The 23,549-nt window shown below is 53.7% G+C and overlaps 13 protein-coding genes across 13 annotated transcripts; 6 read left to right on the plus strand and 7 right to left on the minus strand.

The window, feature by feature from the left end:
* Positions 1–1,536: 1,536 nt before the first annotated feature.
* CLAFUR5_00554 (uncharacterized protein) lies at positions 1,537–2,526 on the plus strand (the record flags this gene model as incomplete). Its single annotated transcript, XM_047899702.1, has 1 exon — positions 1,537–2,526. One exon carries the CDS (start codon positions 1,537–1,539, stop codon positions 2,524–2,526), a length of 990 nt encoding a protein of 329 aa, XP_047755703.1.
* A 294-nt stretch (positions 2,527–2,820) lies between these two features.
* Positions 2,821–4,112, plus strand: CLAFUR5_00555 (uncharacterized protein; the record flags this gene model as incomplete). Its single annotated transcript, XM_047899703.1, has 3 exons — positions 2,821–3,095; positions 3,154–3,171; positions 3,221–4,112. 3 exons carry the CDS (start codon positions 2,821–2,823, stop codon positions 4,110–4,112), a joined length of 1,185 nt encoding a protein of 394 aa, XP_047755704.1.
* A 147-nt stretch (positions 4,113–4,259) lies between these two features.
* On the minus strand, positions 4,260–5,199 carry CLAFUR5_00556 (uncharacterized protein; the record flags this gene model as incomplete). The annotated part of the gene is made up of 2 exons (XM_047899704.1): positions 4,260–5,003; positions 5,053–5,199. 2 exons carry the CDS (start codon positions 5,197–5,199, stop codon positions 4,260–4,262), a joined length of 891 nt encoding a protein of 296 aa, XP_047755705.1.
* A 1,491-nt stretch (positions 5,200–6,690) lies between these two features.
* Positions 6,691–7,357, minus strand: CLAFUR5_00557 (40S ribosomal protein S12; the record flags this gene model as incomplete). Its single annotated transcript, XM_047899705.1, has 3 exons — positions 6,691–6,815; positions 6,883–7,207; positions 7,355–7,357. 3 exons carry the CDS (start codon positions 7,355–7,357, stop codon positions 6,691–6,693), a joined length of 453 nt encoding a protein of 150 aa, XP_047755706.1.
* Positions 7,358–7,637: 280 nt separating this feature from the next.
* CLAFUR5_00558 (Altered inheritance of mitochondria protein 18, mitochondrial) lies at positions 7,638–8,993 on the plus strand (the record flags this gene model as incomplete). The annotated part of the gene is made up of 1 exon (XM_047899706.1): positions 7,638–8,993. One exon carries the CDS (start codon positions 7,638–7,640, stop codon positions 8,991–8,993), a length of 1,356 nt encoding a protein of 451 aa, XP_047755700.1.
* Positions 8,994–9,375: 382 nt separating this feature from the next.
* On the plus strand, positions 9,376–11,411 carry CLAFUR5_00559 (Putative aminoacrylate hydrolase RutD; the record flags this gene model as incomplete). The annotated part of the gene is made up of 2 exons (XM_047899707.1): positions 9,376–9,379; positions 10,360–11,411. 2 exons carry the CDS (start codon positions 9,376–9,378, stop codon positions 11,409–11,411), a joined length of 1,056 nt encoding a protein of 351 aa, XP_047755701.1.
* Positions 11,412–12,185: 774 nt separating this feature from the next.
* Positions 12,186–14,175, plus strand: CLAFUR5_00560 (Aldehyde dehydrogenase; the record flags this gene model as incomplete). The annotated part of the gene is made up of 6 exons (XM_047899708.1): positions 12,186–12,233; positions 12,299–12,391; positions 12,509–12,835; positions 12,903–13,580; positions 13,647–13,872; positions 14,069–14,175. 6 exons carry the CDS (start codon positions 12,186–12,188, stop codon positions 14,173–14,175), a joined length of 1,479 nt encoding a protein of 492 aa, XP_047756735.1.
* A 168-nt stretch (positions 14,176–14,343) lies between these two features.
* CLAFUR5_20125 (uncharacterized protein) lies at positions 14,344–16,032 on the minus strand (the record flags this gene model as incomplete). The annotated part of the gene is made up of 1 exon (XM_059462962.1): positions 14,344–16,032. The coding sequence occupies one exon, from the start codon at positions 16,030–16,032 to the stop codon at positions 14,344–14,346; it is 1,689 nt and encodes a 562-aa protein (XP_059318855.1).
* Positions 16,033–16,904: 872 nt separating this feature from the next.
* On the minus strand, positions 16,905–17,252 carry CLAFUR5_00561 (uncharacterized protein; the record flags this gene model as incomplete). Its single annotated transcript, XM_047899709.1, has 3 exons — positions 16,905–16,974; positions 17,028–17,095; positions 17,148–17,252. The coding sequence occupies 3 exons, from the start codon at positions 17,250–17,252 to the stop codon at positions 16,905–16,907; spliced, it is 243 nt and encodes an 80-aa protein (XP_047756734.1).
* Positions 17,253–17,849: 597 nt separating this feature from the next.
* CLAFUR5_00562 (uncharacterized protein) lies at positions 17,850–18,675 on the minus strand (the record flags this gene model as incomplete). The annotated part of the gene is made up of 4 exons (XM_047899710.1): positions 17,850–17,975; positions 18,037–18,157; positions 18,218–18,332; positions 18,384–18,675. The coding sequence occupies 4 exons, from the start codon at positions 18,673–18,675 to the stop codon at positions 17,850–17,852; spliced, it is 654 nt and encodes a 217-aa protein (XP_047756737.1).
* A 284-nt stretch (positions 18,676–18,959) lies between these two features.
* Positions 18,960–20,471, minus strand: CLAFUR5_00563 (Zinc-responsive transcriptional regulator ZAP1; the record flags this gene model as incomplete). Its single annotated transcript, XM_047899711.1, has 1 exon — positions 18,960–20,471. One exon carries the CDS (start codon positions 20,469–20,471, stop codon positions 18,960–18,962), a length of 1,512 nt encoding a protein of 503 aa, XP_047756736.1.
* A 772-nt stretch (positions 20,472–21,243) lies between these two features.
* CLAFUR5_00564 (uncharacterized protein) lies at positions 21,244–21,747 on the plus strand (the record flags this gene model as incomplete). The annotated part of the gene is made up of 2 exons (XM_047899712.1): positions 21,244–21,507; positions 21,592–21,747. 2 exons carry the CDS (start codon positions 21,244–21,246, stop codon positions 21,745–21,747), a joined length of 420 nt encoding a protein of 139 aa, XP_047756731.1.
* A 465-nt stretch (positions 21,748–22,212) lies between these two features.
* CLAFUR5_00565 (uncharacterized protein) lies at positions 22,213–23,401 on the minus strand (the record flags this gene model as incomplete). The annotated part of the gene is made up of 3 exons (XM_047899713.1): positions 22,213–22,605; positions 22,720–22,907; positions 22,969–23,401. 3 exons carry the CDS (start codon positions 23,399–23,401, stop codon positions 22,213–22,215), a joined length of 1,014 nt encoding a protein of 337 aa, XP_047756730.1.
* Positions 23,402–23,549: the final 148 nt, after the last annotated feature.

The raw sequence follows: 23,549 nt of genomic DNA on the forward strand, positions 1-23,549 counted from the left end.
CGCCGGTGTGAACATATCAAGTGCGTCATCCGACAGGAGTGAGACAGATGGTGCCCTTGTTACATGTACTGCCGAAGGCTCTACACGGGGGTCAGCAACTTGGCGGACAGCACGCGGCTGCACGCCTGAAGAGAACAATGTTGGTCGAAGAGGAGGGCCTGCTCCTCGTCAGTGGCGCCAGCCCTCGAATGTGACGATACGGGTATGTGCATGCAGCTCGCGATGAGTGCGACGTCGTGTTTGAGCTCGCTCAGATGGTGTTGACGCTCTCGAAGTGGTGGTGGTGGTGGTGGTGGTGGTGGTGGTGGTGATGCAGGAGGGAGAATTCACAAGCTGATTGTTCAGCCGGCGGGCGCGGTCCCTCGGTCGTTCCCAGCAAAAGCAAGACCGGCGAAGGGCGAACGGCGAATGATCGGAGCTGCGGGGAAAGACCGGACAAAGATGGTCGCAGCTTGCATGCGGTTGCTGGACACGTGGTGGATGACGCCGACAGCGAGGCGTTTCTCCTTGGATCTTCGTACTGTACCTGTACATGTAGTAGTAGTAGACTCGTGTCTGTGTGTGGACACGTTGGTGGGGAGTCGCGATGGCGTACGCCTGCCGAAGGAGCCCACCTGCTGCGTCTGACGCTGGGCATCGCTTCCAGACGTTGTCCGTCGCACAAATCCCTTCAATCGAAGCACTTCTTCGCGCTTTGGTGTCACCGCAAACCGACAATGGTTGAAGCAGCCCAAGCAGCTGGTCAATACTGCGTCGCACACGCCTCATCTAGCCAGAGTCGAGGAACACAAGATCTAGAGACGACGGCCTGGGCTTTTGCCATCGCGACGCTTTTCCACTTTGGCCTCGTGTTTGCCGCCTCTCGGTTGAACTCACCCCAGCACCCAGCACCCAGCACCCAGCACCCAGCATCACGACCATCTGGAGCTTATCCCAAACAAAAATAGGCGCCCAACCCACACGCCGTGCCGTTAAAGTCGTTGCTGACAAGGATCTGCCTGGTCTAAGCGCCGTTCATTGCGTGCTGCAGAGTTAGAGCCTGCTTGTGACGCCTTTCTCACTTGATACCTGTGCTCTCACGACTCTATTTGTAGGTGGGCAGGTCCTCACCCCGTGCTTCGGATGGCACGCAGATCGTTCACACAAGGTGAGGATCCTCTCTCTGCTGGCAAAAAGAACATCCTCCCTCTAAAGGCTCCCAACCGCCACGCGAACCGAACTCTACCTTGCAAGCACTTCTCCTACCTCAGTCGACAGAGCTGGCCTCTGCCTCAGTTTGTCAGGTGCTCGTGTCATCCCCTCTCCGGCGTGGCACGAAAGCCACAACAGCTGATCATCAGTCTTCTTACTTTACCACCCCACCTTGGCCAGATCGGGCATTTTGCCTTCTCAAACAGGTGCCCCAACCGTTCTACCAATACGAGCAGTCAGCCGGGCGGCGTAAACTGCTGCACGCACGAGGGCCGTCTTCCTACTCTACCAGAGCCTGCACTTTCGATCTAGTGCAGCACTGCGGCGCTCTCGGGACCAGAGATCATGCTGGCTTTTAGGCAACAGTCACCCCCATTGCCAGTTCATGCGCCTGCGGCCAGCGACACCATGTCACTCGCCATACTGCCATCAGCAGCACCGATGGCTTGTGGTCAACTGCCTGTGCCAGCGCTACTTCCACCTTCGCCAGCGCCGTCGAAGAGACCTAGGCTATCTCTGAACACCACTAGCATCCCGTCGACTCTTTATGGGAAAGGATCTACGAGTCTGCGGTTGGAGACACTGTCAGCAACATCGCCTACCATACGGAACACTTTCAGCAATGCGCACGATCGATTGAACGCGCAGTCGAGGCCACTAGCACGATCATCAAAGCCAGCACTAGCTCCTCTTGCAACGGGCTCAACAACATCAAGTCAACAATCACCTGAAAGCACAACTCAAAACTCGGCATCAACAATCTCATCGACGTCAAGCAGTTCTGCCGTCAGTACCGGGGAGATATTCGCAGCACCAGAACGGATACCGTACAAAGTATCGTACAACGTGACATCGATCCTCAGCAACAGCCCGCTACCTCGAAGGAGAACACGTAGGATGTCTCTCACACAATCGAAGCCAATGTTTCCTGCAACGAAGCAAGTCTCGTTCCGAACGCCGTTGACAGAGGACATCAAGACCTCGACATACACTATGAAGCACTCAGACATTGAGTCGTCAACATCGACGATATCAACGCTAGAACTCTCGCCGACGAAGAAGACGGCCACCTCGAATGAAACTACTGACACATCGGACGACGATGCCGAAAAGAAGGACGAATCGAGTGAGTCAAGTTCGTCGCCGCAAACAGGCGACAAACGCCAATCTTCAGACGAAGAAGACAGCGACACGTGTCCTGCGACCCCTGTCGCTGGCCGCAAGAAGCGTCACCGTCAGTGGGTATGGACGCTTGGCCCTGTCGCCACATCGAAGGACCAGGACTCTGCAGAGGTCACGATCCGGAATGACGAGAAGCTTGATGAAAGCTCTTGAACCTGATTCTCATCTATACTTTAGGGTCATCGGGCATTGAATGGAGTAAAGTGATGCAATTGGATGCTACGGAGTCGCATGCATCGCATAGCCGGAGTGGAGTTGAAACGGTAGGGTGTTTGTGCTTAGACGAATCGATGATACCCCAATAGCGTTGATGGATGGCATTTTCAGGTGGACATGTAGGTTCGATATAGCAAGGAGTACAAACTTCGATACGGAATATCGTCAGCAAATCCAGACATTTACTATAGAAAGTAAATACGGCGAACAGGAAATTTGGTATAGACTGGCATGGCATGTCATATGTCATATGATAGTCGTCCGTGCTTATCGCGATTAGCTAGCGCCCAGCATGCCTCGCTTGTGACGCTTTGTTCTCAACCTTCCACTTGCAAGTTCGGCATCATCAGCCAAAACTTCAACATCACTAGCATGCACGACCTCTCGAGGATATGGGCATCGATTGAGGATGACGAGATGCTGAAGCTCACGAATCTCCTTGAATGGATCAATGTCCAGATCCCTTTTGGACGATGGCAGCTGTTTGAGTTCAATGACCTGTGGATGTAAGGACAAACAAACCTCTCATGGCATCATGCCAATCATTTACTGACATTGACATAGCGTGCCGCCCTTTGTCAAGTATATTCTATCCTTCACCTTCCTTCCGCCAAACCTAACGTCCCTCTAGACACGACCAACAAGACGCTTTCTCAGCCCACTGGACCAAAAGGATTCCCATACTCCAGACCCGTTCTCCCGCCGAGCTCGTAGCAAACTCCATCACCTCCACCTTACAGTCACTCTCAGATCAAGATGACTGGAATGTCATCGATATCAACTCTGGCTCAGGCGGTCCCATCCCCGTAGTCGAGAGTCTCGTCAATCGGCAACGACTCCAAGAAGGGCATAATCCCATACCCTTCCTCCTCACGGACCTCAGCCCAAATCTGGACGCATGGATCACGTTATCGGCAAAATCAGATAATCTGAGCTTCGTCCCACAGTCCGTCGACGCAGCGAAACCCGCCTTCTCCATCATCAGCGCCACCACCAACGGCGATAAAGACGCCGCCTTGAAGCAAGGCTACGAATCAGACGGCCGAAAAGTACTGCGAACTTACTGCGCGGCCTTCCATCATTTCAACGATGAGATGGCGACTGGCGTATTGAAAAGCACGATGCAAACGAGCGACGCCTTCGCCGTCATCGAGCTACAGGAACGTACATTCCTAAGCCTCGCCCTGGTACTCTTGGAAGCTTTGATCATGTACTGTCTCGCAGTATTCTGGTTCTGGAATGACGGGACGCATTTATTCTCCACTTATATCATGCCCATTCTCCCAGTGACGCAGATTCTGGATGGGATCGTGACATGCCTTCGGACCAGGACTTTTGAGGAGATCTTGAGGCTGATACCGAATGGAAAAGGTCAAGAAGTTGCGAAAGTGGAGAGGGATGGATCTGTGGTGATCTCGAATTGGCGATTCAAACACGAACGGATCTTACATACCTGGCCATTGGGATATACGAATGTGATCACTGGAACAAGCATGTCGCATCTGTCGCCAGAGCCGGGTTAATATCAATCAAACAAGCAAGCAGACTACATACCCTATCTGTAACGACCGTGTTTGTGCCATGCACTACAGAAGCCACCAACGCCGGATCATGTACTCGTCTCCCACCACCTCGCCGATCCGCTTGCCAAAGGCATTGGACATCAATTTCTAGTCGGCGCGACACACAATTCGAATAGACCTCACAGTAGTAATGTCGTTGTCACGGCATGTGTTCTCAGCCTGGGCCTCCAGAGAGATGTCAAACGTCCGCTGTCCACTGCCAGTGTTGCAGTTGACGCCCTGGTAGGCATAAAGTCGGCAACGGTCAGGTAGCTGAAGACCATCGGGATAGTCTTGGAAGAGCAGACTGTTGACCCTAATATCGGAGAAACGGACGCAGGTGCTGGTGGTCTCTTGATCTTCGATAAGTTCGGGAGCCAGGAGAAGCACGAGCTCGCCGTTAGCATCCTGGAAGTCGTTGCGACGGCTGGCTTGGCAGTTGTCTTGCTCAAAGCCGTACACGGCGTAGACACCTGGGAAGGCAGATGCAGACGGGGTTGCGGTGGAGGTGGTCGTGGAGGTGGAGGTGACAGTAAAGGTGTTTGTGGATACTGGACGACTGATGATTGAGGTAACAGTTCTAGTGGTCGTGGTAGCTGGACGACGAGTGGTCGTGGTGACACGGATGGTTCGGACGGAGGTCGTGGTGACTGTAGTCCTTGGGCGGGTGATAGTCGCGGTGGTTGTGGCGCAACGAGTAACGTAGAGAGTGGGAGTGCCGTTGTTTCTTCGAGTCGAAGTCGTCGCACGACAACTGCTGCTACGGGTGGTGGTCGGATCAGGGCGACGAGCTTCCTCGTCACCGTCGTTCTGAGCGAGGACAAGGCTGGCGAACGCCAATGCGAAGAAAGTCTGGAAGGGATCAGCAGTGAAAGCAAAAGAGAGATGGATGGATTTGTACTTTGAACAGCATCGTAGTGAATGTGAATATCAGAAGATGTGATGTAGGTGCCCGTTGTTTGCGACTGACGATTGTGCTTGTTCCTGCATTTAGACGGCCTTCTCGGAGACTCTTATACATCTCGACGACGTCCGACTCTTGGTGCATCGCATTCGCGAGCTGGGAAGCATTATCGTCTGAGCAGCCACTTCGATACCGTCTGTAATACGATCAGCTTATCTGGGGAACGTTCTGAACAGGCTGCGTAGCACAAAGCAGCCACCTCCATGGGGCATCAAAGAACATGTCGGGTCCTGGACCTGGTCGCCACAAGTGTGGAAGTAAGGCACGAAGCAAAGCTGAGCAGATCAGTCTTCTAGATCCAAGCCCATCGTGCGGCTGTCAGGAGAATGCCGACATATGGGCTGAGCTGCATGGACGTTGTCCCACGGTGGTGCTGTCATGATACAGGAGGCGTCCAGACATCAACAGCGGCAAGACAACATCGTTTGACGGGCTTCGTATCAGGTACCATCCGGGCAAGAAATGTTTCTCAGCCGAGAATAGATGTCCCTTGCGAACGATCTCAACATCAATGATGGCTGTCAACCTGAGCGGAGTTGCTCGCCATTATGCTGCCAGCTGGTGTTGGAGTCGTGGCGACCGAGCAAGACCACCAGGCACAGGTGATCTGTCAGCGCGTACAGTGGCTTTCGATAGTTCGTTCAGGCAACAGCGAGGACCGTGTGGTCACGGTGTGACAATATGGTCAACGAAGCCATGACTTGCTAGTTGTTGCAAGCGCACTGTCATGCTCGTGCGTGGCAATCATGGTCGAACGTGAAGCGCTCATGGTACCAAGACATCGTGGTATGAGGGTTCGAGATGGCGGCTGCGCACCTCGACGGCTCTTTATATCGTTCCGATGCAGGCTTGACTGTTGCCGCCACTTCACGATGCTTGGCTGGTCATCTTACTTGGCGGCCTGCGATGTTCCTCGACCGATGTAGGCCTCCGTGGCGCGAGGTGAGCCCTTCCAGTAGCCACGACAGGTTTCGTGGTGGTCATTGGCGAGGCCAAAGTAGTCTGCGTGTGTTATACTGAAGCTTGTCCTGCCGAGAAGCCGCAAGGGAGCCCGCTGGGAGTCGTCCTGGCATTTGCCTCCAGGTACTGCAGATGGGCTTACCGTGCAATACTCGTAGCGCACCCTCAGAAGAGCAGTGCTCGGAAATACAAGACTACCTAGTGGCACTCCTTTGCCAGTGCTCACTTCCGCCAACAATTTCGAGCAATCGTCCAGCTCCTCAAGTGCGGTCGTGGTTGGGGCGATGTTTTGCCGGTGGCCACTGCTTCTGATCAGCGTAAAGTGTACGGTTGGTGCAGCGTTTACACTTGGAAATGGCATGCTCAGTATCGAAATGTCAAAGGTCTGGCGTCCGTGTCAGTGTATCGATTGGAGTCTATGCTCGCAAGAATGAGAGACGTGCGAGAATTGCATGTGATAGGTGAACATGTCTCTGGAGCTTTTTCGCCAGATACTCATGGACGTGGGAAGTGAAAGAAGGCGGATGTCGCTCGCCGTGTATTGACCTTTTGACTTGCTAGCAACCGACGGGTATCCCTGTTCTTCCATCTTTCCATTCGTCCCACGCTACCACTCTACTGCTCAGTCTGGAAGTAGTTGAGCAGGATGGAGCGCTCCTGCGACTCCTCACCCCAGTCCTTGACGACGACGCACGAGCAGTTGACGACCTTGCGAGCGTTGCCCTCGCGGTCGATCTGGCCTGTAATCGCAACACAGTCAGTAAAATATTCTCACCACCCATCTCTCAGATATCGGTATGAACTCACAAAGACCAGCCCACTCTCCCAACTGCTTGCCATCCGGAACCTTGATGAGAGGAATCTTGTGCTCGCCGCAAAGAGCAACGACCAACTTCTTGTAAGCCTCCTCCTCGCATGCCTCGTTGAGCACGCACATGTGTGCCTGGCGGCGGTCGAGGGCCTTGCTGGCCTCGCGCAGACCGCGGGCGAGACCGTCGTGGATCAGGGCGATCTTGAGAACACCCTTGAGGGCGTCGAGGACAGACATGCTGCCGCCCTGGGCGGAGCTGTCGGCGGTGACTTCGACCTCATCGGCGGCGACGACTTCTTGGGTTGGCTCTTCTCCGTCCGACTAGAGGGTGCAGTGTTAGTATGGGCGCCTGAAGGGAGGTGGTGGTGGTGGTGGCATTGGGGGTGGGCGTGTGCTTGTGGTGTCGGGTCTCGTGCGTGGGTGTATTTGCTGCGAAAAGTGTGATGGTGGTGCACACATCAGACCTACCATCTTGAATGCTCTGTTGACGCTTGTTCAATTGATATCGCAACCTCCTCAAAGAGCGCTGGGTGTTGAAGAAATGTAGGGTCTGTCTGTCTTGTTGCTAACGGAAGAGACTCTCGATCCTCCAATTATCGCGCCTGCCAAACTGGTGGTGCATCGGCTGCCAAGCCGGAACGCCGAAGAATCGCCGCCGCCTCCTCCGCAATGTTGCCCTCGAGCTGCTGCTTGACGTCCACTTGTCGATGCTGACCTGTTCATTCACTTTGTACATTACATCAACCACAATATGGCATCGTCGACGAGAGTTGCCATGAGGCTGTTGTCTCCGCGCATCCAATGCCTTCAGCGCCCGGCTCGCTGCGCAACACAGATCCGACACGCCTCGCGATACAGCAACCCAGCCAAGCGGAGCTTCACCGCAGCACCAGCCGCGGCACCTTCTTTCGTCGCGCAGTCTGCGCTACCACCTCATATATACGCAGAGCAAGATGCAGTTAGGAACCCGCTTGACGCTCGGGCAGCCCAGCTCGCTCATGAGGAAAAGCGCCAGTACCATATCAGGCGAATGCGTTTCGCTGGTATTGGCTTGTTGTTGAGCATCTTTGGACTGGCTATGGTCTTGTACAACCTCGATCTGGACGATATGGAGCAGGCCGAACTGAAGAGGAAGAACAAGCAGCAGCTGGACGCATCAGACGATTCGAACAAGCAGTTTCAGGGCAAGGAGGTCGAGATCATCGGTGCTGGTGAGGACAAAAGAATAGTCGCGCGAGGACCTGGAGGCGAGGTAGAGCTTGTGGAAACTGGTACCAGCAGTGTGCCGCACTTCCCGAGAACGATACATCTTCCCACTTCTCCCGAATCTGCTCCAGCGAAGGCTGCGGCTGGGACTGATGTGCCGGGCTTGAACGAAGGCACCAATGCTGGTAACATTCAGAATCAGGAAGAGTATACTTTGCTCGGGCTAGGTATCCGGACAGTATCGTTTCTGGGGATCCAGGTATACGTGGTGGGCATGTACATCAGGACACAGGACATCAGCGCGTTGCAGGAGAAGCTGATCCACGTCATCAACGAGAGCGCATCAACTTTGATCCCATCGGAGAAAGAGGAGCTGAAGAAGCGACTGTTGGACCCCAGCGGAAGTCGCGAAATCTGGCAAGAGCTGTTGAAAGTGCCCGGGCTGAAAACAGCATGGCGTGTCGCACCCACGAGGAACACCGACTTTGGGCACTTACGGGATGGTTGGATCACTGGTATAACGAATCGCACTCGAGAAGCGAAGCAACTCGCGAAGGGCGTCGAGACCGAATATGATGCTGAGGACTTCGGCCAGGCGATCGGTAGCTTCAAGAGCCTCTTCGCAGGTGGGAAGGCGCCGAAGGGGTCCGTCATGATCTTGGCGCGAGGCACAACGGGCAACATGGACGTCTGGTTCCAGGCGAAGCCAGGCGCGAGTGGGAAGGACAAACAAATGCAACTCTTGGGAACTGTACCGGATGAACGCATAAGCAAACTGATCTGGCTGGGGTACCTCGGTGGCGACAAGGTCAGTTCTGAGGCTGCGAGACAAGGCGTCGTGGATGGCTGTATTGGCTTCGCGGGCAGGCCCATTGGAAGTGCAGAGGCGAGAGTAGTGTAGAGCGGTGTGAATTTGACGCAGGCAACGCAGCCTCCACTCGCAGGCCGGATGCTGAAACATTATGATGAGAACCAAGACAAGCTTTGTATAGTATGGGAGAGTTTGAGGTTCTCGCTACTCAGCGCGGATCATATGTAGCAAACACAGCTCTCTCGTGACCCGACCCGCTCGATGGCCCTCGCGGACAACTTCTACTCACCATTCGGGATCGACATCTCGAGCTTCTACTCACTTCAAACAGCATCCCCGAAGACTCCGAGCACAACATCCTCCGTGGAAGCACCAACAATGGACCCAGAAGTGGAGAAGGATCCAGGTCGCGAGAGCGTAGACGACACAGCTATCGACTCGATATCCAAGGACTACTGCAGAACAGCTCTGAATGCGTACGCCACTCACCTTCTCCTCCTACCTCACTGTTTCCCACTGACCCTACCTGGTCCCAGCTTCGCCTCCTTCCACGATGTCCACATCCGCTTCATCGACGGAATCACACTCCGTGGTCGCGTACACTGGAAGTTAAAGAAGGAGTGCCTGCGCGCTGCCGAGAAAGTCATGGGTGGTGCGGTCAAGCTGCTTGACGGCGATTACTCGACGGCTATGGAGTTAGTGCTTGCTAAGGAGATCGCGAGACACGTCTTTGATTTAACTGTCCATGGTAGTAACCTGTTTGACGGAGAGGAGAGGGAGACGATCGGGGTTCTCGGAGAGGTGGCTGAGGCCATGTTGGGAGATGATCTGGACGAGGAAGAACCGAAATGTGGTCGTGGAGGAGTTTAAGACTCAGTTGTCTGCCCGAGTGTCCCTGTTCCGGACTGTGGTGTGGTATGCTAAGAAGGACGGTGTTCTGGCTTTGCTGCACCCTTGGAACTTGAGACCACATGTAGAAAGCAGACACTAGCCACATGACATATTACATCCCGCCTATAGACGAATGCTACATATGATATGCTCCAACGGTAAAGTTGTCGAGCATGTGAAAGGCCGGGATGATGGCAGAGGCGTGATGTTCAGCAGGGATAGCTGCAGGGTGTGGGCCACGTGGGTGTGCAAGCCGAGGAGCTGGGAGTGAGACATGCAGGCAGGCGCTATCAAAACACTTTCTCTCAACATTTCACTTCATCTCACACATAGACTTCATCTTCTGCTACACACTCTTCGTGCGTTTTGAGCGACGACAGGATATCGGTCTGATAGACAAAAAGACTTCCCGATTCGACTTCCGTTTGCTTCTAGCGACTTTGGACTTCTCGACCACGTCATAATCTTCACTACCATACCATGTCAAAAATGGACGCAGACGCAAATGCAGGCCTCGCTGGATCCGCCAAAAGTCATCTCCAAAATTACCTGCCCTTTCTCAAAGATGAGCACCGTGCGCCACACGAGCGAGCGCATGGCGGCATGGGACCGAAGCCGCTGACAGCGGAGGAGATCCAACGGCATCCAGAATACCCGCATGTACACTGGAAACTGAAAGCCGACAGCAAAGGAAAGATTGATGTCGCCGCTGGCCGCGGTGGACCTTTCAAATTGGCGTACGAACTTCATGGTCATGGACCTACGAAGATCGTCTGGATCATGGGACTGGGTGGATTCATGAAGACGTGGCAACGACAGACCAAAGACTTTGGGCACAGTGAGGCTGATAAGTATACATGTCTTGTCTTTGATAATCGAGGGATGGGTGAATCTGACAAACCTATCCTGCGATACACCACTTCAGAAATGGCGAAGGATGTAGTTGAGCTTCTGGATCACGTTGGCTGGAAAGATGAACGAAGATGCCATGTGGTGGGTATCAGTATGGGCGGCATGATATCGCAAGAACTCGCGATGCAGATTCCAGAGCGTATATGCAGTCTAAACCTCATCTCGACGGCGCCGCGCATCGTGCGGACCCTCCCATTCATGGAGAATATTCGCAACCGGATCAACTTGATGGTGCCGAAATCGCTAGATGACCAAATTGCCAAAGTCAAAGCAGACTGCTACTCTGCTGAATGGCTGGCAAAGGCTGACGAGACGGAACACGTTGTCGAGCCCTTCCCATCGAACGGAGACCGCTTTGCAGCGCAAGAGATCGACAAGCGCCTCTCGCCTGGCGTCTTCACGCCAAGAGGCTTCCTGTGCCAGCTCTATGCCGCTGGCTTCCATCACAAGTCAGATAAGCAGCTCAAGCAGATGGGCGATGCTGTTGGCAGGAACCGGATTTTGGTATTCCATGGTACGGGTGATCATATGATTGACTTCGTTCATGGCAAGATGTTGCTTGAAGGCTTGGGCGGCGAAGCGAGTGGTGTGACGAAGTCCTTCCACGAAGGCATGGGCCATGTGGGACCTTTCGAAATCAGGAAAGAGTTTCACAGGCTCATTGTCGATCGGATTGAGAAGACTGAAGCTCTGAACAAGGCTTGAGTCTGGAGCTTGGCGAAATCACAAGCGTCTGCCGCTGCCAGCAAGCAACCCATATTAGATGAGCCACTGCCTGATCATGAAGATACGCATGCCAAGTCAACGATGTGGCGAGGACCGTAGTGGACGTCTAGCACTAGTGGACTGCTGCGTGAGGATTTGGAGGGAGCGAAGACCGGTCAGGCTGCAAGCGATCAAGAAGAGACACGAAGACGACAAGACCATTTGATCTCTTGTACACCAGATGCAAGCAGAATGTCACAGCGCAAAGAGGAGGCAAGAAGACTCATTGGTCATTAAAGGTCGACGGCGCTCGAATGAGTGCTCGAGCAGCACTTCGGGCTAGACGAAGAGCAGACGCTATGGGGAGTAGGTTTGCATACGGACTGCGCGAAAGTGTGAAAGACATCGAAACATGGAAGCATCCAGAGCAGACATGTTCTTGGACTGCAGCGCAGCAAATGTCGTTCTTCACGCCCACGCGCTCGCTTAGGACATCTGTTCGTCAGCTCTGGCGATGCGAGGATCTGGGAACCAGCTCAGTGAGGCAAGTAAGGCACTCTTGAGCTTGAGAGGATCCTTTCGCAGCAGCACGGCATCGTCACAGCTCCATCCGCGGCGGCACGTTGCTCGTGCGGGGCAGCACTTCCCATCCATATACCCACGGTAGACACAAAGACATTGAACAACAACTTCGCATTTATCTTTACTCCTTCTGATCTTCAAGACCATTGGAAAGTGTTACGTATTGCAGCACAAAAGACTAACCCATCGATCATGTCTTCTCTTGGCGAGATTCAGACGAACCTTTTCATCAATGGGAAGGTAAGCTTAACAATACTTTTGGAGAAACATTCAGTACTTTCGTGGAAGACACTGACGCTCATTAGTATGTACCATCCTCAAGTGGTGAGACCTTGACTATAGTCTCCCCATTCGACGACTCCGTTGTCACAGACAAAGTCCAAGTAGCCTCGGAAAAGGTAAGCATCAATAGCACCCGGCATCCCTCATGTGGCTTGTTCACGGCAGTCTACTCAGCAACCACCCACTCTCCAGGCCCTGTTCAACTCCAACTGATACCATGCCCCAATCTCTAGGACGTCGACGCCGCCGTCGTCGCCGCAAAAGCTGCCTTCCCCTCATGGCGCTCCACTTCCGGCGCAAAACGCGCCGACATCATGCTCAAATTCGCCTCTCTCCTTGAGTCCAACATCGACAAGCTCGCCCGCCTTGAATCCGCTGCAATGGGCCAGCCCATCAGTGTTGCGAAGAAGTTTCTCCTGGGTCCGATCGCGCTGTGGAAGTACTATGCTGGGTATGCGGGTAAGGTTGCTGGGGAGAGTTTCCCGCCGGATGAGGATGGCACGTATAAGATTGTGCAGTATGAGCCGTTGGGAGTATGTGCGGGGATTTGTGCGTGGAATGTAAGTCGAGTTTTGAGATGTGATGGATATGGTGGTGAGGTGATGTACTGATGTGGTGTTGCTTTAGGGATCGCATGTGTTGGCAGCGTGGAAGATGGCGCCGGCTATGGCCACGGGGAATACGTTTATTCTCAAGTCGAGTGAGAAATCGCCTCTTGCTCTCACGGCGTACGGCGACTTGATCAACGAAGCTGGCTTTCCTCCAGGTGTGATCAATGTTTTGACGGGTGCTGGACCTGTAGGATCTCTCCTAGCATACCATATGGACATTGCGAAGATTGCGTTCACGGGCTCCGCGGTAGCAGGTCGGAAAGTCATGGAGGCGGCGAGCAAGTCCAACCTCAAACACGTATCGCTTGAGCTTGGAGGCAAGTCACCGGCTCTTATTTTCGACGATGCGAATCTCGAGAACGCAGTAGAGCACAGCTCCACGTCTTTCTTACGAAATTCGGGACAGATCTGCTTTGCCGCCAGCAGGGTGCTGGTCCAGGAAGGTATTGCACCAAAGTTCATCGAAGCTATCAAGACGGCTTTCGAGAAGGCCGATGAGAAGATGGGAGATCCGAATCTGGAGGATACGGCATTCGGACCTTTGGCGGACAAGAAGCAATTCGAGAGGGTCATGAGCTTCATGACTGGTGCCAGGGAGGAAGGTGTCCAAGTCCTAGTCGGTGGCGAGAGGAAGGGTGACAAGGGCACCTTCGTAAGGCCCACGATTTTCTTGAATCCGGATCTGAAGAGTAAGGTAAGTCAGCAAGCATATTCTAGGCCTTTCGGTCACTTGGATGAGGATACTTACACGACGCCACAGGTCTACACTGATGAGATCTTCGGACCCGCCATCTCGTTGCGGACGTTCAAGGATGAGGAGGAAGCGATCGCTCTCGCAAATGATACAACCTACGGCCTTGGATCAACGATCTATACCTCTGACATTGCGCGTGCCCTCCGCGTGGCGACTCAGATCGAGGCAGGGACTGTTGGCATCAACTCTGCTTTTGCAACCAATGCTCAGACCCCATTTGGAGGCTTCAAGCGTGAGTCAATCCTACGGAGCACATACAGTTGTGGTGGAGCTAGCAGTGTTTCGAAGCTGCTCGGTCGTGTCATACACACGACGACGCGCACGACAGCAGACCCCTATAGGGCGTTGCTGAGCGATGCTGTTAGCTCTGCTGCGACTGTACAGCTCACCCCAGCTCGATACCAAGTACTGACCACCTCATGTTTTAGAATCCGGATATGGTAGAGAGTCGGGCATCGAAGGATTGAAGGAGTACGTGCAAGCGAAGACGATTCACATAAACTTGAACGTACCGCCGCCAAAAGTGGCACAGTAGGGCCGGATGGCTGTAGTAAAGCGCCATTGAGTATGAGGCGCCAGCGATGTGCACTTTCGTTAGCGATCTGAAGGTTTCCAGTACATGCCTCATTCCGCAGCTCAAGAACAAATGCTGGCGTTATTTTGCTTTCATTCACCCCAAATCAGCAGAGATGGCTAGCGCCCATCACACGTACGTCGAAGCCTCCTGCCGTGGTCTGCCCTTGACTTTCGCCGGCTCGAAGCGAGGTGGTTTTGCAAAGGCCGAACGAGTTGACTTCGATCTTTTGTGTTTGAGGAAGCGCTTGTGATAGTCTGAGGACATCGTTGACGAAGCATGGATGTTACCAGTGGTGAAAGATCGTGGAGCTTGGTGATCTTCCTCTTCGTCATTGTCGATATCGTCAGGCTCGGCAGCCACTGTTGTGGCATGCCCGACCATAGAGGTGTTGGATTGGTGCTGCGAAGACCTGCTCTCAGCATCTTTGTCGAGCTGAGAGTCATGACCAGAGCCTTGCCGATCCGCTAGTATCGAGCCGCCAAAAGTGGCTTTGTCTGACAGGACTTTCTCTGTCTTGGCCTTGGAAGATGAGCTGTAATTTGCGGGCTCGATAGCATCATCGGATTGAGCGACCCAGGTCTTCTGGACCGTTTCTGCCAGATCTGACGTACCACTATCGCTGCTTTGACTTCTCAAATATATGCTCCGCCATAGAGCTTCTTCATCGTCTTCGTTGGGAGCCTCAGGCGGCATCTGCGTTACCTCTGTTGGTCGGCTGGTTGTGCGGTACAACTGTCGAAGTGAATTTGACGGTGAGCCGAAAGCGATGGAGGTGGCAGTCTCTGTTGGCCCGAACTGCTCTGACATAGTAGTCTCTGCCCGTTGTGCAACCACCGAGTCATTCCGCGGCACCAAAATATCATGCTGGTGGACGAATGAGTAGCCCAGCGGGAGTCGTTGCTCCTGCTGTTGAGGATATGTAGCGAAAGGCGCCGCCTGCACGGAAGCTCGAAGACTCGAAGATGCCACAGCAGCCATGGAAGACTTGCCGGACAATGTCGCATCAGCCTTCATGAGGGTGCGGAAGGTCTCGTCATCGTCATCTTCTGACCCATTCTGCTCTGCAATCGTCCCCGCTGCGCGAGTGTTGAATGCGTGCAACAGTCCGTCGTTAAGAACATCTTCATTCTCCTCAGTAGCATCGCCCCCGTCGAATTGATGTCCTATATTGGCAGGCACTTGATGGCTGCTCTCTGCAGTGGTGTGGTACCTCTGCAAGTGATCGTGACTAGCCACCGTCGACATCGGCTCACTGTCCTGCGAAAGCTGGAAAGTAGGTGCCATGGAAACTGTTGGCGCTTCAAAATCGTAGCTGGGACCTTCGAATTCGGCGTGTGGTATTGTATCGGCTCCGTGTACATTCTGCAATGGCCAACTCTGGTCGGTCTTCAAGTCGAATCCATCACCGTCAACGCCCAGCAACATGGGTTCCTCAGAGATGGGGCCGAATTCTGTTGATGGCTGTCGCATGCTGGTGTTGGCTGGGGTATGCGAGCGTCGCGAGGTCTGTGTCTGAGTAGCAAATGCATCTGTGCCGATCTTGATGTTCATATCGGCATCTTGCCCATCATTGCTCAGCGTGGCACCCCTAGGCCGGAGCTCCTGCCTGAACAATGGTGTGTGCGATCGCTGACGAGCTGGCTTGGCCTTGTGATTCTTGGACTTGTGAACCTTGCGTCGTTTCCCAACGTTCTCCTTGTCACTTGCTGCAGGAAACTTCATCCGCAGCGGTCTGGCTGCTGAAAGTCCTAGCCAGTCACTCCGGGCAAGCAGACGTTCACGATTAGCGAGCAGAAGTCGTTCTTCGTCAGTCATTGTCGTTGGTCGATTAGGATTTGCTGGCATTGCCTTACCATGCTTGGTGCTGACGTTGTCGATTTCGTACCTACCTGATGAACGAGGTGCTGACGGCTGCTCGCGGGGCCTGTTCGAAGCACGATGCCGCTTGCTGGATGAAGCCTCCCCTCCAGAGTGTCGTCTCTTGTGGTGAGACTTCGATCGTTCAGAGTGTTGATCTATGTGCTGTTGACTTGTCAGGTGATGAGAAGAAGACATGAGAGGCTGATGAGATCTCGAAGCAATAGCATCGCGTAGAAGGTCTGGTGTTTCGAACGGTTGCTGCTGTTGTGCCTGGACCTCGGCAAAGTGTGCCTTCTGTTTTTGTAAGACAGCATTGTGCTTCCCCTTCGGCATGAATCGACGACGAACGCCGCCTGTCCAGTCCATATCGATGATAAGACGATGTTGTGTTGCAGCAGAAGAAGTGTTCGGCGAGACGGAAGCAGAGGGAGTTCGACGCGTCGCGGACGCGCCACGAACTCACGTGACAAGAGCGAATCGCTCAAGGCTACAGACTTTCGCCGGACTTGTGAGACATCCAAGCCTTCTGCATCTTCGCTCTCGTCCAGATGTTCCGTGCTCGCAATGCAACGTCCCGGGTGAGAGACTCTCAGGCTCACGCAAGCATCGCGATATCACCGATCACACCAACGGCAGTGCTTTTCACTGGCTCGACACAGCAACTGCGAAGGGAGGACTTGCAACACGAGTACATGTCGGTCGCGTTGGATGTCAAGAGCACCAAGATACAGCGACCACGAGCTGGCTATCATCAAGTGGAAGCGGACTTCATTGATGCTGGGTATCTTCGCCTAGCTAAGCAGTGTCGCATGGCAAGCGGACATCCTTCAGCCATGTGTAACCTTCTTCACAGTGCCATCGTCGTCGGTGTGGATGTTGAGGCGGTCTGGGTTGTGGCTAGACAAGAGCATCAGTAAAAAGCAGCGCAGAGGTCGGATCACGACACCCACTCCATTGTCATCATGCTATCTCCCTTCAGGACTCTGTGCTGCTGAGGCAGGTCGGTCTTTGCGAATGTCTGCTTTGCGTTAGAACAGTGCTGCAAGAGCGTGGGAACATCAACATCCTACAGTCTCGTTGGAGGTCTCCCCAATCTTCTTGCCGACCAGCTTGTTCATCCACTCCTCGGTCTTGCCGCCGTCATTGGACTGGAGACCTGGCACGACGAGAGGCATCTTGTTGGTAGGGTTTTTTCTGTGAGTGCGGTACAGCGGGCTTGGTTTGCAGTTGCAGCGGGCTGTGATTATTCGAAGAATTTTGACTGACGACTTAGGCAGCGCTGAGGTTGATTGAACAACTTATGTGAGTATTGCAGGTTTGGAACATGTACATGTATGTCAACAGGCAGCTCTGCGCCCTATGACGCACAGTGCGCCTGACATTCGCCTGGAGCTCGAGATTGTGGGAGCTCTCCCTGGCAAGCTGGCTCGCATGAAGCTGAATGCCGCCTCTGGCCGAAGTTGACTGTTGTGCAACAAGCATATGAAGACACACTCCTGCCGCAACCAATACAGCACTGCAGCCGATATATCAACACTTCCATCGATCACGTTCAGACGCAAAAGGGAGCCGTCATGGCAAAACCAAGCCGGCGTTGGACGACTGAAGAACAACTGGAGCATATCGCGTTCAGGCAACGACATTACAACGACTGAGAGCAGGCGACAGTCTGGTAAGATCATACAAGCTTTTCATTGAGCGGACGTCTATCTACGACGGCCATCTCATTCTGGCATCATTTGTGTATGGGCCCTCTACACGGTATTCAATACTCATACTGCAGAGTCCTGCTTAGCGAAAGTGCGACCAAGCGCATCGATGCTGTCCGCGATCCTCTTGAAGCCGTCCTTGGTCTCCTGCGCAACATCGCCAGCGGCTGCGTCGTCATCCTCGTTTGCCTAAAAGGACCATCGGTCAGCATACATGAACTTGAGAATCATGCGGATGTCGGCCATTTACCCATTGGATCTCGAAAGTGTTCAATTCAAGCTTGGTATCGAAACCATAAACATCCTTGGATGGGTGCGATGGGAAGCCACGGAGCTGGTTAACCAGGTTCATCAGCTCGTTGACATCGTCCCTGGACGTGTATCAGCCTAGCTCCAAATGGCATGCGCCGTACTGTTCGGTTTGTCCTTACTTTGGCACATCACCCGACTTCTCTGAGCTCTTGTTGTCGCCGTCATATCGGGAGACCCTCACAACGGCCGGACGGTTTGGTTCGCCAGTCACTTCGACACTGTGAGTAGCAGGACCTGCAAGGAATATCAGCATATATTTCCACCATCGAGAAGTTTTATTCTGACCAGAGAACGGCTTGACGAGCTTGATGTTGAACTCGCCGCTTGGAGGAGGGGCGACTTGGCGAGGCATGGTGATGATTGTTTGTATATGATTTGTCGTAGAAGGTCTTGAGTAGACTGCGATCTGTTTTCCAAAAGCTAAAGAAATTGTTTGAAAATGAAACAGTCGCAAGCAGTTGTCCGAATAATGGTACCTGCAGATCAGCACGAGACCAGAGATGTCTATGAGCTCATCCACTGCGATCTGACGCGCAGTGCGGTAATGTGGAAAGCTTCGAATTTGCAGCTCCACCATTGATGCTGATGCTGTTCGACGGACGACCGTTGGGTAATTCTCTTAATCATCGGGAAACTTGCAGGGACGTAGGTGCAGTAATTCCGCCTTGTGATGGAGAACACTGTGGCAGCTTGTGAGGCTATATGGGGTATCTAAGCTACTAATGCCCTCGCCGCTATTCCACAGCTTCTCCTCAACCGCGCATGTTATACCAGTCAACCTTGATGGTAGTAGCTCATGTCTTGAAGGCATTGTTCACCAGTCGTCAGTTGCATAGGCGGCGCAATTATCAGGTCGTTGAATCATGCATTCATGAACATGTATTCCGAAAGTCGTTGACCCATCTGAAATGGATGCTCGGCGTCCAAATCGCCTCCTGCGTACTGGAAGTATGTATCAGGCGGTATATGCGGCGTTGCTGGTAGTGACGGCGTCGATGAGACGCTTGTACTTCCACAGTGCGGTAGGTTGCACGGTTGTGTAGTGCATGGCTGCCATGCCGCCTCTTCACATTCAGGATCGTCGCAAGGATCGCATGGATCACACGGCGCATGAGGGTCGCAGTCAGCCTCATGGCACGGTACGTCGTGGTGACTGGAGTGCACATCGTTGCAAAGGATGTTGCAAGGCAGGCACACAGGAATGTTGCAACCCTGTTTGCTGCACTCGATCGAGCCCGTTCGGTATGGCGCAGGCATATATGATGGCGTGGATGCAGTGGAACGCAGCAAAGACTGTCGGCGCGAGTCCGTCTTGCGCGAAGCCGTCTTGAATTGCTGCACCCACAAGTTCCAGGCGTGTGCGTCGGTCACAGTCTCAAGTCCGTGGCATTTGCGTTCGCAGTGCTCCTTCATCTTGTCTTTCCGGCTGTCCACATACATACAGCCGTGGGTATGCCTTGCCGGGCACTTGATGCCAGTATCAGTGTTGTGTACTTGCTTCTTATGTTTTGAGAGGTTTGAGGAATCATCGAAGGCCTGTGCGCAACATGGGCATATATGTTTCTTGGCTTTGAGGTGAACGCTGTTGACGTGACCATCTAGGGCATGCTTGACGGCAAACGAACGCCCGCAACCTGGCCAGGTGCAGACGAAGTCCTTCGCTCCCGTGTGTGTGGTGAGATGCTTGTCGAGTTGATCCTTCGTCACAAATGCCTGAGGACAGCACGAGCACGGGAACGGCTTGTAACCAGTGTGACTGTGAACGTGCCTTACCAGCTTGTTCGCGGTGGGAAAGCTGCCCTTGTCGCAGCCCGACCAGTGACACATGAACGTCCCGGCTCCACGAACATGCTGTGCTCTGATGTGATCGTTGAGGGCCTTGGCATCCATGAACTTGTGTCTGCAAGTAACGCCATTCACGGACCATTGACAGCAGTAGTGCCCATTTGTCAGAGCCGGGGCGCCAGCGAGACCTGGCCTGCGCATGGATCTGGTACTGCCAGGCGTTTTGATGCTCAGACCTTGGCTGTAATTCGACATACCAGATACCGAAGGATCGGGACTGCTGAGGTCAGCCTGTGACAATGGCTGCGCAACGGCAGGCGCGAAGTCGTTGAACTGAGAGTAGCCCATCTGACGGGACAGCTCAAAGTCCATGCTGGTTTGCAGAGGTACTGACGATTGCTCGTCGGTGTACGCCGGGAAGCTGCCCGGATGCCCGTTCTCACTGGCCGTGTGAGGAATGCTCGCATCATGCTGCGGGTCAATCAGGGAGGAGAATTGGCTGGAAGGGTGCCAATACGGTAAGGTCGAGGAGCTCGACTGCTGGTCGGAGGCACTGTTGCGCAGAGCGCTCTCCTCGAATCTGGTCATGGCGAGCCTTGGCGCTGCTGGAGCGAGTACAACGAAGCCTGATATGGATGTGAGCCGGTTTCACACGTACACGCAGTCTGCTTCCCTTACCAGCGAGCCTCGGTGTATGAGCGCGAGGACGTTGTCGTGCTTGGTTGCCTCAGCGAGCACTTGTGGCACTTCGCGAGCAACTCAGAGCACGCGACACCTGCACTGGGAGCGTGCTGACGGCGAGACTCGACGAGACTTGGGAGTGTGCGCACGGTTCTTGCAATGCACAGGGCAAAAACAGGGTCCTCGATATGTGAGAGAAGACAGTGTGTCGCGAGCATGATGTTTCCACCATGATGGAGGGCTGTCATGACCTCAGAGCGCGAGAAACCATCAAGGTGTTGCACGAGTTTGAGAATGATGCGTTAAACTTGATCCGGTCGCGCTTTGTGTCGGCAGCGTGTCGGTAGCCTGCGTCGACTGTGTTTGCCCGGGTCGACACATGCGCATCGGCTCATGAGCAGCTGATGAAGGCGACGAGACGAGGCGACGATTGCGCTGTTTGCATTGCATTGGATTGGATTGCGGTAACGGGCAAAGACTGACTCGCGATTGCTCCCTAGCCGAGCCTCATGCGGCATGCCAGCCGGAGACCCTGGAGGCTTGACCGTGGCTGCGGCTGCCCCGCCATAGAACATCCGTGGCCGACACGCGTGCTCCCTCCTCCCTCCGCGTGCGGCGTAGTGAGGCTCGGCGCGGGAGGGACCTCTACTTCCACAATGTTGTTGATCTTCACTTAGTCATGTATCACAGACATTACTCCACGATCTACCAACCAATAACGCAAACAATGGGCAACTGCTGCGGCAAGGGCGCATCGGACGAGAACTTTCAGGGCGAAGGCCGAACATTAGGTGCGCAGCCTACAACTGCCACAGCTCCAGCAAAGAGCGCCAGCGCTGCTGCGCCGCACAAGATCAGCTCACAAGGACGAACACTGGGAAACAGCACCAGCACGCCAAACGGCGCAGAGGCTCCCGGCGCAGCAGCAGCAAGGGCGGCAGAGGTACACACGATCCAAACGCAGTCTTAGAAGCCATGACTATGGCAAGTCGGACTTTCAATGGTCAACATACTGACCAGTCAACAGGAACGTGTGCAAGCCTCACGAGGCAAAGGCAAACTTGGCAAACAATTAGACGCCCAACGATCACAAACACAAGCGACAACGCTAGCTGCTACAGCACGCGACAATGTGGCTGCGCGAGAAGCCGATGCTTTAGCCCAGACGAGGAACTACAATTGAGATGAACCGACGACGACTTGATGAGCATGAATGACGAATTGAATGAGGAGCATGAGCTTGGAACCGCCATCGGACTGGTTGCATTGCAGTGCATCGCAATCGGCATTTCAAAGACCAGATTTGCGCTCGAGCAATAGATCTCGAATCACGCTGCAAGGCAACATCGGACGTTATGTGTCTTGACTAATAGGAGCATCGTACAGATGAAGCTTCGGGACCATCGAGTCAAGATGCGAGGGAGAGCATAATCGTGATCGGACGAAGCTTGAGGAGCTCTCAATATGCTGCAGTCCCTCACCGCTTCCACAGCCATACAGCGCCTTTCTGTGGGAATCCGTCCTGCATATCAATGTCTCCCCAGTATCCTATGAGACCAAATGGAGTAATTTCTAGCCGCCACTCCCGTATGATACCAAGACCGTCCACGATGTTGCTGTCATAGTAGCCTTTGCGTCCACGGAACACTCATCGACTTTCCAAGAGCTGGATGGCGGCCTCAATCTTGAACGATGCAACACCATCGCGGCAGTTTTCTGCCATAATCGTGTCCAGCACTTCTGCTTCGGGGTCTGCACAACTTTGAAGCACGACGGAGTCGACTCGACGGCGCACGAATTGTATCTCCACCATTGGTGCATCCAACTGGTCCTTCATGAAAGAACCACCATAGGTATAGTAGCCTGTCCACTGGCCCTCCGGAATGTCCGAGGACTTCGCACGGGCCGAACTGTGCCTCACATACCACTTCTGCCAGTCTTTAGTGCTCAACTTTGAACCAGAAAGGGGCAGCGGCAGCTGGTAGTCACGGCCAAGAGGTCGAAGCGCAAGTTTCAAAGGCCCTGGTAAGCTTATAGCTGTCTATCAAAAAGCACATTAGCTATGCCAAAGAAGTTTGTGGCGGCCAGTGCTGTGCAGGGATCGAGGCGCGGGCATTTCTCCAACACACAATGCTTTCCACCTTTCAACACTCACCACTCTTGCCGCATGATTGTATAATGAGCTTCTGGTGGTGAGCAAGCGCTGCACGACCAATATTACGTTGTACATAGTCCGCAAATATCCTGCAGAAGTCTCAACAACCGGGCAGTCGAAGGTCTTGTCGAGGAACTCTCTCATGTCCCGTGCTGATCTGTTGTCGAATGATTCCTGAGCAAGTTGAGCTGGGTGATATCAGTATACGAACACTGCGAGATCAAGTGTCTGCTGCTCGCAAAGACCCACCCATCACAATGCAGAACATCTGTCTCTCGTCGGAGTCAATGTCGGTGTCACTCGAGCGATCGATGCACCACTTTTCGTACATTATCGGATGCTTCACGACCAACAGCTCGGGCAGCCATGAGATAAAGTCTTTGGATCCCAAGTACTCTCCTTGAAGTGCAGCAAGAGCTCTCTGATCTGCTACGGCATACCGAGCCCAAAGATGTGCGTCCGTAGAGCAGCGCTCTGAGATGGCTACGAGATCCAAGCTCGAGTTGTGCCAAAGGTCAGTCTGCGCGTTGCTCAATATCTCTCTGAATATCAAGTCGTCGAGACAGGCTGCTCGAAATCGACGGCATGTTCTAGCAAGATTGAGAGTTGTTGTAGCATCCGACCTGGTTGCAATGAGCTTGACCAGCTCGTTCGGCAGCGTCTCGAAGTTTGTGACGCTCATTTCTGTGGTAGCAGAGCATAGGCGTTGAAGTAACAGGGTGAGCTGAACACATTCTGACCTGCTGCTTTGCCAACCGTGTTGATGCCTGGTGTAAGAAGTGGCGCAGCAGGCACCGCTGCTCGCAGCTGCTCAGACTCGCATGGAAGCT

This window comes from Fulvia fulva, chromosome 1, assembly GCF_020509005.1.
Source record: "Fulvia fulva chromosome 1, complete sequence".
NCBI classification, from domain to species: domain Eukaryota; kingdom Fungi; phylum Ascomycota; class Dothideomycetes; order Mycosphaerellales; family Mycosphaerellaceae; genus Fulvia; species Fulvia fulva.